Source organism: Strongylocentrotus purpuratus, unplaced genomic scaffold, assembly GCF_000002235.5.
Source record: "Strongylocentrotus purpuratus isolate Spur 01 unplaced genomic scaffold, Spur_5.0 spur5_scaffold_5, whole genome shotgun sequence".
NCBI classification, from domain to species: domain Eukaryota; kingdom Metazoa; phylum Echinodermata; class Echinoidea; order Camarodonta; family Strongylocentrotidae; genus Strongylocentrotus; species Strongylocentrotus purpuratus.
Window position 1 is genome coordinate 8,729,945 of NW_022145611.1, and position 14,508 is coordinate 8,744,452.

Consider the following 14,508-nt stretch of genomic DNA (forward strand, 5'->3'; position numbering starts at 1 on the left):
ATCCAATTTTGTTATTAAAAACTAGATGGAATTCGACTGCGCGCAGTCGAAAATGATGCCTCCGTCATAGAGCAATTTTACCAACCAAAACAGAAGAAATTTTTCAAATTCAAGTTCATTTGTAATCCATTAACAGGTTCTCAAAATATCGTAATTACAAGCTATTTTTGCATACATAATGAGCCATGACCTTTGACCTCATGACCCAAGAATCTACTCGGTTCATTGGCTCTGCAAGATACATACATGATCTAAGTTTGGCAGGAATCCATCAATCTGTTCTAATGATAATGCGATCACAAGCCATTTTTGCATACATAATGAGCCACGTGACCTTTGACCTCATGACCCCAAAATCTAATCAGTTCATCGGCTCTGCAAGTAACATACATGACCAAAGTTTGGCAGGAATCCATCAATCTGTTCTTGAGATAACGTGATCACGAGCTGTTTTTGCATATATAATGAGCCCTGTGACCTTTGACCTTTGACCTCGTGACCCCAAACTCTAATCAGTTCTTTGGCTCTGCAAGATAAATACATGACCAAAGTTTGGCAGGAATCCATCAATCTGTTCTTCAGATAACGCGATCACGAGCCGTTTATGCTTACATAATGAGCCCTGTGACCTTTGACCTTTGACCTCGTGACCCCAAAATCTAATCAGTTCATCGGCTCTGCAAAATAAATACATGACTAAAGTTTGGCAGGGATCCATCGATCGGTTCTTCAGATAATGCGATCACGAGCTGTTTTTGCATACATAATGAGCCCTGTGACCTTTGACCTTTGACCTCGTGACCCCAAAATCTAATCAGTTCATCGGCTCTGCAAGATACATACATGACCAAAGTTTGGCAGGAATCCAGCAATCGGTTCTTCAGATAACGCGATCACGAGAACGGGACGTACGGACGTACGGACGGACGTACGTACGGACGGACGTACGGACGAACGGACAACCCGAAAACATAATGCCTCCGGCTACTTCGTAACGGAGGCATAAAAAGATCTTCAAGCAGTTCAAGTGTTTTATTTTCTCTTTTTCCACATATATCTGGCAAAACAAAACTTGTAATATATTACCAGCAAATTTAATTAGAAATAATTAGAAAAGTTTATTTATGTAGTACATGAACAAATTTGTGTGTTCAATAATTTAAAAAAAGTAATGATGTAAAGGGAGTGTAGCATGACAAGACTATGTGTCTTTCGAGTGGCCTGACTTGGGGCTAATTTGATATAATACAACTCCGCACAACGCGACCACAGTATTCACGTGCATGCAACATATGTGAAACCGAAGCGTGAGGAGAACTTCGGTCTGTTTTGTGAACGCTAGCGCGCGCTGAGCATTATAATCAAGTCCGTTCGTTTACGTGCAGTTGTCCAAAAGAAGTTGTAGATGGCGTTAACCGGTATTTGCCATGCTACACCTTCTTTAAAAAGACTTATGATGCCACTGTTGCCATCATTGTCCCCATTCGACAAAGCAGAAACTCACCTGGATTGAGAACCACCAGGATCATGAGCAGCGCCACCTCGATGCTATCAAAGCTAGCCAGGTTGAACTGGTTGACGAAGGAGTACGTCATGTCCCGGAAGCCGTCTGCGATCCTGCGCAGGAAGATGTTGGTGTAGAAGGTGTCCTCCATCCACTTCCACTCCTGGCCCATCTTCCACGCCTTGTGCACCAGGATGATGGGGAACACGCTGTGCTTGATCAGGTACAGGCGGTCGTTCATGTGGATCGACGGAAAACCTGCGATAATAGCAACGATAATCGTGTTGGTTTTGATGATTTTGTCTCCTGTCCACCCTGACTTTTTAGTTAAAAGTTTAAAGCCCCATTTAATATCTGCCACACATTAAATACATGAAACATTTAACATATCATACCATTAATATTTTCATTTTTATCAAAATGTCTGTGATATTCTTGATTGTAAAGTAGAAAATTCTCTGGAAATGTCATTCCGTATCACTTGGAATTGACCCCAAATCAATGTCAGCAAGTCTCCAGAGCAGACCTGCCAACCTCTGGAGTTCAAAAACTGTATTCTTTATTCCCAAAAGTTGTATTTTACTGACAAAAGTTGTATTCTTAAAAAAATATAAAAAATGTTACGCGGAACAATGCTTTTTACAGTTCTTACGTACAGGGAGAAAATTTTTATGGATCATTGGTTGAATATGCATGATTTCATCATGACTAGCGTGTTCGATGAACCAATGAACATCCCCAAATTTCCGGAGTGAGATGCTTGTAGGATACTTTACAGGACAGAATGGGCATTTTGCACAGCATACAATTTAAAATTTAAATGAAAAAAAATTAAAAAAAAAAAAAAATTTAAATCATATTTTATTGAGGAAAATCGTACTGTCGTATTTGCTTCTAAAAATCGTACTTAATACAACTAAATCGTACTGGTTGGCAGGTCTGCCAGAGGTATGTATTTACCTGGTATCTTCTTAATATACTGAACGCTCGCTATGATCTTCATACTGATAGTCTCATGGAATTTGTCCCAGTGAACGCCGTTATTGTAGTCCCTGTGCTGTGATAACTGAATAAAGAAATGAAATGATGACTTGAGATGATGAAAATAACTGTTTTACAAGGAAATGATTGAAAGTATATATACTGCATATGATAACTTTAGGCCTCTGATTGGCTTTCGAATTTTAAATCACAATTAACAGGCAATAGTTAAAATAATGCCTCGTTCGATCTTCTCCCATCCTCACATCTGAGGGCAGGCTTTCCATAGTCTAGACTACCATCTGTCGTCCGGTCAATTGAAACTATACTATGTACAAGATCACCTAGGTTCATAGTTTTAACCATTGTATACTATTGTGCTTGGTCCATAATGAATAGCTCATAGATACAAGTAAAGGCGGAAAATTATTAAATGAGAATCTTTACAACAGGTTCAATTTTAATAAAATTCTTAAAGAAGCAGTTGAAATGAAGAAAAAAAGCTTACATATTCTGAAGCTTCTTGCAAGCTTTCATTGAGAAGCAGTGACCTCATAACGGCAGAGTATCCAGTCATGCTACGTGTCAGATCAAACAGGATGCTGTCTCTCTCCAGGGCTCCAAGATCACTGGTGTGCTTCATCAGGTCCATCTCGCTCTGACTGGACAACACTCGGTCGGTCAGAAGGCCATTCTTCACCTTTTGCAGGAGGTTGTGGCAGATCAAGGCCACATTACGGGCAACATTGGCGGACACATTGGGAGACACATAACCAGGGTACAGAGAGGTGTAGAGCCTGTCGCAAGGCAGCAGAGCCTGGCTGTTCTGGGCTTGTTCCTTCCAGTGACTCTCAATAACGGAGCTGGGAGAATGTCCAACAGATAAAGGTGAACTTTGGGAAAGGATGGACTGGGGTGAATTGGCCTCTGCAAGAGAATAGTCAACGTCCTCCAAAGCACGTTTTGATGAAGTGCCCGGAGCGGATGTGACAAGTACTTGCGACATAGTGGGGACTGCTTCGGATATGTCTGATGATTCGTCTGGTTGTTGTTGTTCGTACTGGTCAAATGGAAGAGTTGGCAATGCTGCAGGAGGTGCATTAGAGGAACCAGGGATCGCGGTACTTGCTGTCTGGGTCTCGGCAGCTGGATACCAAGATGCACTAGGACTATGGCTGGGAGAGATACCAGATACTATACACACCTCAGATTCTGCAGGACTCATGCACACAGTTGTTTGGAAATCGTCTCTTGTATCATTTCCCAAAGATGTCATTTGAGTTTCCTGAAGGATACAGCCATTGTTTTCTGGGCTTTTTCTCTTCACTACATTACTAAACACCTCCACTACATCGGGTTCAGGCGAATCAGCGGATGCAGGAATGAGATTGTTGACAAAGCTGTCAATCCTAGCCCTACTGGCAGTATCCATGACAACTACTTCTTCATCGTTGATACTAATAGGCACATCTTCTCTTAAAGGGGAACAGTTTAGACTATCGATGTTTGCATGGCAGGGAGCATATACACAGGTATCTAATGCTTCCTTCTTGATAAGCACTATGTCCCCTGATGGAGAGTGTCCAAATGAATTTGTCTTGGAACTGGCGGTTGAAGGTGTGTCTCTCTCACCCTGTGACGGAATACCTGTATTTTCATGTAAATTCTGACTTTCCCAGACATTGTTTGTTACATTGAGCGATTGGGGCAGAGATTGGCCCAAGGAAACATTGTTTGGACTGCTTGAAGCGGACTCCTTAGCATGATGATTGCTTTCGCACCTTGAGGGTGCAACGGAAGCTTCTGGAGGGTCGATTAATGTGGCAGGTGAAGCTGAGTTCTGCAGGGTGTACTGGAAACAATAGTTGCTCGGCAACGCGCTTAGCTGTTCTAGAGATTGATTGGGGATAACCTTGCTATGGGATGGACTAGGTTCTCTCCTTTGGTCCGGTAAGGATGACCTCTTGAGCATCTCCCTCAGAGCTGGGGCAGCACTGGAACCACCTTCCTGCTTGAAGACCTTCCGGACTCTGTTCTCATGGTCCTGCTCTGTCTGATAATCAACACCCCTTGGAGGGACCTTATCACTGTCCTCTTTACAGAATGTACTTTGTTCACCGGGTTCAGCTTCAGGAGTTGATTGCCTCCCTCCATTTGTCCACAAAGATGGATGAGCTGCTGTGTTTATAGAGTTGCTCCCATCTTCAACGAGATGCGTAGTATACTTCTGGTGTCTTCCCAACTTGATACCTGGAAAAACAAAACAGTCACAGAAACAAGGGATAATAAATAATTTAGCAATTAAAAGCATTACATTTAACAAATATTTCTCATTTACAAATACAATGACCAACAAAAAAGGAGTACAATGCTTTGTTCAAGCATATATATATATCTCATTTTCATGTAGTTCATTTATATTTACAAGAAAAAACATTGCATTGTGCTCTTCACATAAAAAGTCTTGTATCCCTCTTAGAACATTTTTTTGCCAAGAGCACTCAATGGTGTAAAATATTTTTACTGGAAGAGTAACCCAATAAATATTTCACTTCATTTGTTACATCAAAAATTTAAGCCAAGCGGCTGCTTGAAAGAAAAGGCTGTTTTTGCAGACAGCCTTGTATGCACTAAGGACTGCAATGGGGCAAAAGAACTTGTTGCTTTGGACAAAGAATTTGACTAAAATTCCTTGGCATGCAACATATCTCAGGCATTTCTTCAAGTGGCAGTTGCAGCTAAGGTTACATGTAAAGGGGTTGCAACTTGTTAAATTAAAGGCAGGGTGGACAGTTGTTTAATGCTCTTTTGTACTAGTTTGGCCAGGAGGGATTAGACCACCCAGGGTGGTTACTGACAGGTGGCTATCTCATCCACTCAGCTCTCAATTAACAAAAGAAAAAGAGGATCATGGGGGACCAACGGTCACCGCTTAGGCATTGCTTTCTATATAGAGGGAGCAAGTAGCTACAAGTTGTACAGTGGAGCTTTAAGACAAAGGCATTCAACTTACAGGCCCTTGACATGCCGACCCTGAGGCACTTCTTGAAGCGGCAGTAGCGACAATGGTTACGTGTGACAGGCGTTATGATGCACTCCTCCTTCCCTGAACAGCTGTAGGTGTTCCTGTCGCGAAGACTCCTCCTAAAGAAGCCCTAGAATGATTGCAGAAAAACAAAAACTTCAATAGTAACAAAGTTATTATAACAAAAAAACAATTGGAAGGAAAGCCAATCTCAAATGGTCTCACAGTGCACAGCATATTAGTATAAATTTTGTTTGAAGGCCAAATAAAAAAATTTAAAAATACAGCTGCTATGGCGTTGTGACTGAGGTATTATCTGTACGCTAAGAGATACAGAATTGTTTGTATGTTTGTTTGTTTGTTTTACCTGACTGCTAAGAAACTATGTGTATGCTTGTATTAAGTAAGCAACCAGGGGACCAATGACTTTAAAGCCTATCTGCACTAGTTTTGCCAGGAGGGATTAGACCTTCCTGCATGGTCACTGACAGGTGGTATCTCATCAAATCAGCTCTCAATTAACGTAAGAAAAAGGGGACCAACGTTCACCACTTAGGAATTGTTTGCAGTATAGAGGGCGCAAGTAGCTATAAGTAGTGCAGTGGCGCTTTAAGTCCTCTCTGAGGGACTTGGTAATGAGGACTAATGCCCAAAGAGCACATCCATTGTGCCTGCTATTAGACATGCATTATACTTGTTTTGCCTTGACGGCTGTCCAAGGCAGGTAAGTGTGGACGAAGCTGACAAGGGTTATTAAACTTACCTTACATCCTTCACACGTATACACTCCAAAATGAATACCCGACGAAACATCCCCACACACTTTACATGGCACTTGGTCCTTGGCTAAATCTTTACTGGGCTGTTTGGCTGTAACAGAAACATGAAACATGAAAAGAATGAAATATAAAAGAGGCCATGCATGCATGTACTCATGTTCATACAACCATCTTTGATTGACTGTTTTTTTGTTAATTTGGGGCAAAGTCAAGTTACATTGTCTAGGCCCATGTCATCATGATTTTTCCTTTAAAGCCTATCTGCACTAGTTTGGCCAGGAGGGATTAGACCTCCCAGCGTGATTGCTGGCATGTGGTTTTCTCACCAAATCAGCTCTCAATGAACATTACAAAAAAGGGACAATGGGGGATCAACGGGTACCGCTTAGACATTGTTGGCTATATAGAGGGCGCAAGTAGCTACAGGTAGTGCAGTCCTGCTTTAAAACGGGGGGCGGTCACTGAAAAGTGGTCAGGCCCCAATAAATTTCTACATGTGGTATGACAAATGTGACTGAAGGAATTAAAAAGTTATACTCTTGGCTCATATGCAAAGATCGGTGCAGCGGACGAGAGAAATTAGATCCGCGCTCTGATGCTCACGGTCAGGGCGTGGTTTATGAACCAAAACAACTCAGGCCTAATTTTGTCCTATACATTTAATAGTACATCTGTTCATTGTATTAGGATGAATAGCCCTACTAGAGCTTAATCAAGTAAAAAGGTGTGGAATTCCTTTGAAATTACACCTCAACTATGATGACATATATGTAGATACTTTTAATATCAAAATATACGTAGTATTCCTATCAAAATATTAACATAAGATTTTTTTTCTTCCAATTCTAAAGTTTAACTTCATTATTTTCTAAAAAATATCTCAATTTTCATGTCCTTATATTGTGAGAAAATTAATAAATAATTCAGATTCTATTTAAAAAAAAAATATATCAACAAGTACTTTATCGACAATACCAACAAAAAGAAGTAGTACTTTTGATTGAATAACGAAATTACTCTCTTTAGTTTGCTCAGTATTTATTGCTCCTTTCACATTCCCCAATAGATTGATTTTCTTCCCACTTCAACATTTTCAAGACAGCCTGTGGCAATAACAGGGTAAAAGACAATGGAGAGAATCATCTGAGCATTAAAATAGAAAAATAAATGAAAAGGTGAATAAGAAAGAATTTTTTTTTGATACTACAGTCAGACCACTGAGTTGCCCAGAGCTCTATATTAATGATCAAACTTTCAACTTTAGATCACCTGTCTGACTATTTTCCTCAAACTTTCTCAATATTTCCACTTTTAAGCAAATAAATTATTGCTCCTTTCATATTCCGTCTGCAATACATTAAAAATTACAGGGGGAAAAAATCTTCCAACTCAAGTTTTGAAATGGCCTATTGCAATAATAATATATAAGATAATGGACAAAATCATTTGATAATTGAAACAGAGAAACAAATGAAAGGGCTGAGAGTTAAAAAAAAAAATGACACTACAATCAGATGACTGAGTTGCTGATTGTTCTTCTAACAGAGCCTGGTACAAAATAATGTCAAAACTTTGAAATTTGTCTGATGTTTGATGACGATTTATTCCAAATGTTCTCATTAAATTCAGCTCTCGAATCAAATCAACTTAAAAACACAATGGGATTTTCCTTCACTGAAATGAACATGAACATCAGTTCTGGACAAGAAAAAAAAGAGCCATTTTGTTCCATTTTTTCTGACTTTTTAAAGTATGTAATTGCATTAACCCACATAATTCTAATACACAAATTATTGTTGTTATCCATGGCCAAAAGTGAAAGAACAGGTGGCATTGTCATACACACTGTACAGTCATCAGCGATCTAAACTAACCGTTATGTGAGGTCCTAAAGTAACTGTTCTGCGTAGGGGTCACTTGTATTAAAAGAAACTGTCAACAACGAGTAGATATGCTATATATCTTGTAATAAAGAGATAATTGTAAAAAAAATGGAGGGGGGGGGGCAATGACCGAATTCATGGGTCATCTGTCTCTGACCTTGTCCTGGAAGTAATTGAAAAGAGTTATTTTGTTTCATTTCAGACTTTTTAACGTATAAAATGTAATTGCATTAACCCAAATAATACTAATGGACAAATCATTATTATTATCCATGGCCTAAACCTGAAAGAACAGGTGCATATTCATGGGTCATCTGTCCTGGAAGTTGAAAAATGCTGAACTTTAAAACTGTCCTATCTTTACTGAAAGGAAGCAAGACAGCAATTACACATCTTTTCTTTTTTCCCCCTCTTTTTTATTTTGTTATAAAGATGCATTTTTAAACAATTAAATCATTTTTACAACATAAATGAAATAAAGTGGATGTGCCTCATGTGTAATTTATCAACTTACAAGCCCATAGTTTCTCCATTTTAAGTAAATTTCAAATTAAATGTTGACCCTTTTTCAAATTTGTTCCAATTTCATTCATCAGATTGGCAGCTTACCTTTGCGGCCCATTCCGGCCTTCATGCAGTTCTGGTAGCGGCAGAACTGACAGAGCAACCTAGAGTAGGGGGTGATGGGGCAGCTCTGGTTGTTGACGCATCGGAAGGTAGGCTCTCCTTTCCTCGTGCTTCTGATGAAGAAGCTCTGAAATCATCAAGAACAAGAAGAAATGAACCTGACAATTAGAAATTTACAAAATAGAGTTCCAGATCAATGTTCATGGAATCTTTTGAGTTTTGGATTAACTTCTTTTGCTTCCACATTCTTGTATACATGTACATGTACCGGAGTGTTGGCTCAGTCAGCAGAGCGTCCGCCACACAACCGGGAGGTCGTGGGTTCGAACCCCGGCCGCGTCATACCAAAAGACGTTAAAAGATGGGAGTTGTTGCTACCTTGTTTGGCGTTCAACAATAAGGGATAGAGCAACGTCGATCTGGCGCTGCTCAGTGGCTGCCGGGCTCACGATCAATTGGGCAAAAAGAATTTCTGTTTCGGTTTAATAAAATTTGGAGTGGACTATTAGGCTATTATTATTATTATTATTATTATTATTATTATTATTATTATGTACTCATTTTATAGTTTCCATTTTTGTTCTGCTTTTCTAAATTGTGATGATGTTTGTATTCCCCCGGCCTGCTATGTCATGATTAAATATCAAAATGACATGTCTTTTATTCAAATCTGTATTTTAGACTTTAAACTTTCAACTTCTAACATACTGGATTATTCGCTCTACTGAGGCTACTCAAACATAAAAGCTTGAAAATACAGATGGTTATACATGTAGCTCTTATCAGTACAAATGTTTTGTATATAGATGCACAATGCATCAAGTAATCTTTCTATTTTGTTTATATTTGTTCAGATATATACAGAACAAAATAAAGAAACAAGCATGAATGTATCACGTACTGCTGTCTTTATATAACTTCATAAATACATGTACACCTAAAACGCAGACCAAGCTCTATCACATACAGTTTGATGTGGTTCTTGAAAATCAATTAATTTTCTTATAAAACTATCCTCTTTTATCAGATACAATCCATATCTCGTTTCATGGACACGCAAGTCCTTACATTAAATAAGCCTTTATCTGAGAGGTGACTGAAAAGGGGAATCAATCATGCCGCCTTAAATGGCAAACGGAGCATGACCTTTATGACTGGTTGTTCACACGTAATTGTATGTGTACGTACAGGGTTTGAGCACTTTTTTCAAGTGACAAAAGAATGATTTTGATAACATGACTTAATACATGAAAGGACATGACAGGCATGGATGAATGTATTGTGCAAATGAAAGCACCATGCATGCCTCAAATTTGAATTTGTTTACACGTTCACAGCAGTTTTGAACTTTACCTCACATAATCTCTCATCACAACCCTTTATTATTATTTTCTGTACCCTCGATCTCTCACTTCTTTTTGTCATTGTCTACTCTTTGTATTATGACCGTGTTCTTCTATCTTTGCCGTGTAAAGTATTGTCTTGTCCCTTTCTCGTCTCTATTGGCATTCCCCTTTTTCTTTCCCCTATTTTGTAGTTCCTTTTGTAGTTACAGATTAGTTAATTTAATTACTCATTATTCCTAAGTTTCATTTGAGGTGTTCACACTTGTACAAGCATTGCTTTTTAGTGGACCCCTCTGTTTTCAACATGTACTTCTTAAATTTGTTTTAGATGCTTATAATTGATTTGTAATGTCTTGTTGGAAACATGAATAAATTTGAAATCTTGAATCTTGAAATCTTGTACGATTGATATCATATTTTAAATTTTCCAGGTTACTTTGATGGGTTCCTTGTCTGTATCATTTCATTTCTATTATTTATTTCAACATCAATGTTTCAACGTTTTGTAAATTATTTTTATTTTGTATATTTGGTGAGGAACATTTTTAACAAGCCAAGAGTGTGCTTTTCGTGGTCCATCCACTGCAGATTCCTCATTATATAGTTTTTATCCTGATGTCGAAATAAATGAATGAAATGAAATTAAAACAATATTATATAATCCTCAAACTATACATAAATATATGCAATATTATTTCAGGGTTATGTTTCGCTGTACAATGCATACAACAGTTCGGTACTTTCAGTACAGACTTTTGAATAAGATACTATATTTGAATAAAGATCTTGTGAAAATTAACATAATTTTAAATAAGAACTGTTCCCTTTGTGGAAGAGAAGAAGAAGATATGGTACACTTTTTTTACTCCTGTGACGTGACCAAATTGATTTGGAGTTGTTCGACTGACTGGTTAACTATTGTAACACGCTGTAGAATAAAACTGTCCTTAATACATGTTTTGTTAGGTTTCATTGAAAAAAGAAATGATGCTTTAAACTGTATAATAATTTGGACTAAACAACAATTATATTTTTCTCGAATACAAAAGTCTGTACCGTCCTTTCGGACAATAAAACAATATATCAAGAATAGTTACACAAATGAGAGACAAGTTAGTATATTTGCTAACAAAACTGACAAATTCGATATAAAATGGATAAATTTTGAGAGGATTTTGATCCTTTAATAGGAGTATATTGAATTTTCCACATCCTTTTCAGTCATGATGTTGCATTATTATTTAATTTTTGTTTTTCTTTCCCTAATCTACATGTATGTTCTGTATATACAGTATTATGGTTGATATTCATTATGTATATCTTATTATGAAATATTATACGATATTCATTGGAACATGCGTTCAAATATGTTATCTTGAGATTGATTTTCAATAAATGGCCTGTTGGAGGGTCCAAAAAATGGAGAAAAAAAAGGGGGAAAAAATGAATAATATGTCGTCTGTCTGGAGCCAGAAGGGTATCAACTCATACAAGTACATACAAAAACCTTTCTGACGCTCAGCAGAAAGAATTTCAAAAAAAAATTCTTTAGTCTTGACCACATCCAAAATCCATGCATGAAACCATATAAAACTGATTCATTAAGGGCAGACCTGAAGCATACAACAGAACATAAGGTTTTTTTTTTCCCCCTTCAATTCCTTATACGATGCCATACAAGTACAAATCAGGTATTGTAATTCAACTATTGTAAAGCATGTCTCTCTTTTTTTTTCTCGAAACAAATAATAACCATATTGATTCTTAATTAACTTGGGAGAGAAAATGTAATGTGATGCTGCAATGCTGCATAATAATACAACATAAATTTTGGCACTTCCAATGTGCTTCACGAAAAGTAATTTTACCACTGACTATAATCATGTTTCTTTCTGGTAACATTGACGAATGACCACAAGCCAAATTTCATCAATTATTCATACAGTTAATAGGCTATTAGAGACTACAGTATATTAAAGGGGAAGGCTACCCTTATATTAAGTTGGTTTCACTTTTAGAATCAGAAAAATGAGAGGAACAGGTCAGTGAAAGTTTGAGCAATATCCAATTAAAAATAAGAAAGTTATGAATTTGTCAATTTGCAATCAACTTAACACATAATTCACATACAAGAGCCAAATACATTCAGAATATATCACATGTGAAGAAAAGAAGAAAAACAAACTAAGTAGACCACAAACCTTGCATGCCTCACAGATTTGGGCCCCAAAATAACGTCCCGTGGCTTGATCCCCGCACACGGCGCACAGGATCCCGGTGGAGGAGACCACATGGTCTGCCTTGGGCGCCCCTGGATCGGTGGCCATGAGAGAGAAGGCAGGGCTGTTGCCAGACCGCCACGAGGCCGAGGACGAGGCCGAGGATGAGGTCGATGGCGATGTCGATGAGGACGGAGTGGAACTGGATGGTAAGGGCTTGCTGATAGTCCGAGCGACTATGACCCTGTTGGTAGCGGGCTCTTGGAGCCTTGAGGCTGGGCCTGGGGTCGGGGCTGCGGGGGACTGTACTAGCTGCATGTCTGGCAAAGCTGGATCTATTGTTGAGAAAACAAAATCAAGTCGATGTTGTTGGTTTTTTCATAATTCATTACGCTTTAATCGTATTGCAGGATCCACTAAAGAAGGTGTATGTGTGTGTGTGTGTGTGTGTAACTTGGGTTTTACAGGCGTGTATAAATCAGACATAATTATTTAAATCCGGGCACCGGGCCTTTAACGTCACCATCCAAAAGAAGCAACTCAGTCTTGAACCGGAGTCCACTGAATCAGTTTGCAGGTGAGGACAGAGAGCTGACCGCATACATGTACCTCGGAGGCTCGGACATTACCCTGGAACTGTACATGGCTCTATAATTCCGCAATATAAGCACCCTTATTGTACATGTACAATGTACTATGCAATCTATGTGAGCTGCTCCTACATGTAAGCAGAGCTGCCAACCTTGTGCGACCAAAAAAGGAATTTCAAGCAAAAAAAAGGAATTCATAAAAACGAAACTTACAACCACACGCGACACACTTCCAATGCAGAAATGTTCATTCATCATGCTGTTTTTTCCATACAAGCAGGTAATTTTTTTTGGTGGTTATTTTGGTATTATAGGCATTTCATTTTTTTTGAGAATATTTTTCTCTTCAAGTATGTTTTGAAATTAGTTTTCTATTGAATTTGTGATCAAAATCACCATTTTAGGGCAGTTGTTTGACGTGCGGTATGTAAAAAAAAAAAAAAAAAAAAAAGTTATTAAAAAACATATTTTATAAAGAAAAAACGTATTACCGTAATTTGGAGGAAAAAACGGAGTAATTCCGGCAAAAACGGAATGGTTAGCAGCTCTGTGTAAGTTATGTAGAGAAGGAGTTCTAGGAGATTCTAATTTTTATACAATTAATTAATTGGATAAAGTAATAAGTATAATTAAGAACAAACACAACACCCATCTAGAATATTCTACATAATTACAGACTAATTATAATACACACCGTACAACTACACTCACCGATACTTCTCTAAATGCAAATACACAGATAACCTACATGTCCACTACCCTTCAAAAGATTAGACCTACATGCAGATATGTTTATGCAGATATGTTTATGCATCTACAGTGACCAAGTGCAAAAAAGGTTGTGCATGCACTATCGAAGGTGTACAATAGGTGCCTCCTGTATAGAAGCACCCATATATTCATAAAATACAAAAGCATATTTTCAAACTTTTATCATTTCGATAAATCGTTGATAAAGCCAAGGCATAAATAAGCTATATACATGTACGCAGGTCTCGACACTATAGGCGGTGTCACACAGAGGCCAAAAATCAGGATATTTGTTATCCAGAGTTTTGGTAAGCCTCTTAATTGGCTGTCTGTCATCAATTATTCCTTCAAAAACCCCTTCAAAAATCCCTTCAAAAATCCTTTTAACGAAGCAAGATAATGCTCCCTTGAAAGGATTTTTCAAGGGATTTTTTAATGATGAAATGATCCCCTTTGAGGTCAGTGTAATGTCAACGTGATTGGCTGGCATATGGTTTTTAACGTGCTATCATAACCTGCGCACAATTATATAAGCGCGCATTTAACGAGATGCGTTAATTGCGCGTTACTATTGATTGAACATGTGATGTCACAGTGCTTATCTACTTAAACGCCGCGAACGCATTGGCCAATCAAAAATCCGGGTTTTAGTTAACCGGATTACTTGTAGCCTGTCTGTCACTGACGTAAATGAAAAAACTAGATTTCTAAAACCTGGTTTATTCAAGATGGGTCAGGATTTTTCTGTGTGACACCGCCTTAACATTCATCTGGGACTCTTGGGCACCCAAATGATCATTCCTG

The 14,508-nt window shown here is 38.2% G+C and overlaps 1 protein-coding gene across 1 annotated transcript in view; it reads right to left on the bottom strand.

Annotated features, from left to right (window-relative positions):
• The window catches only part of LOC100893306, a 33,608-nt gene that overhangs the window by 2,847 nt on the left and 16,253 nt on the right, over positions 1–14,508 (bottom strand). Inside the window, exons 3-9 of the mRNA XM_030998347.1 lie at positions 12,347–12,699; positions 8,782–8,926; positions 6,274–6,380; positions 5,499–5,640; positions 2,994–4,735; positions 2,465–2,570; positions 1,505–1,762 (exon numbers count right to left, since the gene is read on the bottom strand). Of these exons, the coding sequence (XP_030854207.1) occupies positions 1,505–1,762; positions 2,465–2,570; positions 2,994–4,735; positions 5,499–5,640; positions 6,274–6,380; positions 8,782–8,926; positions 12,347–12,682 (2,836 nt within the window). The 5' untranslated portion in view covers positions 12,683–12,699. The remainder of the gene's footprint in view (positions 1–1,504; positions 1,763–2,464; positions 2,571–2,993; positions 4,736–5,498; positions 5,641–6,273; positions 6,381–8,781; positions 8,927–12,346; positions 12,700–14,508) is intronic.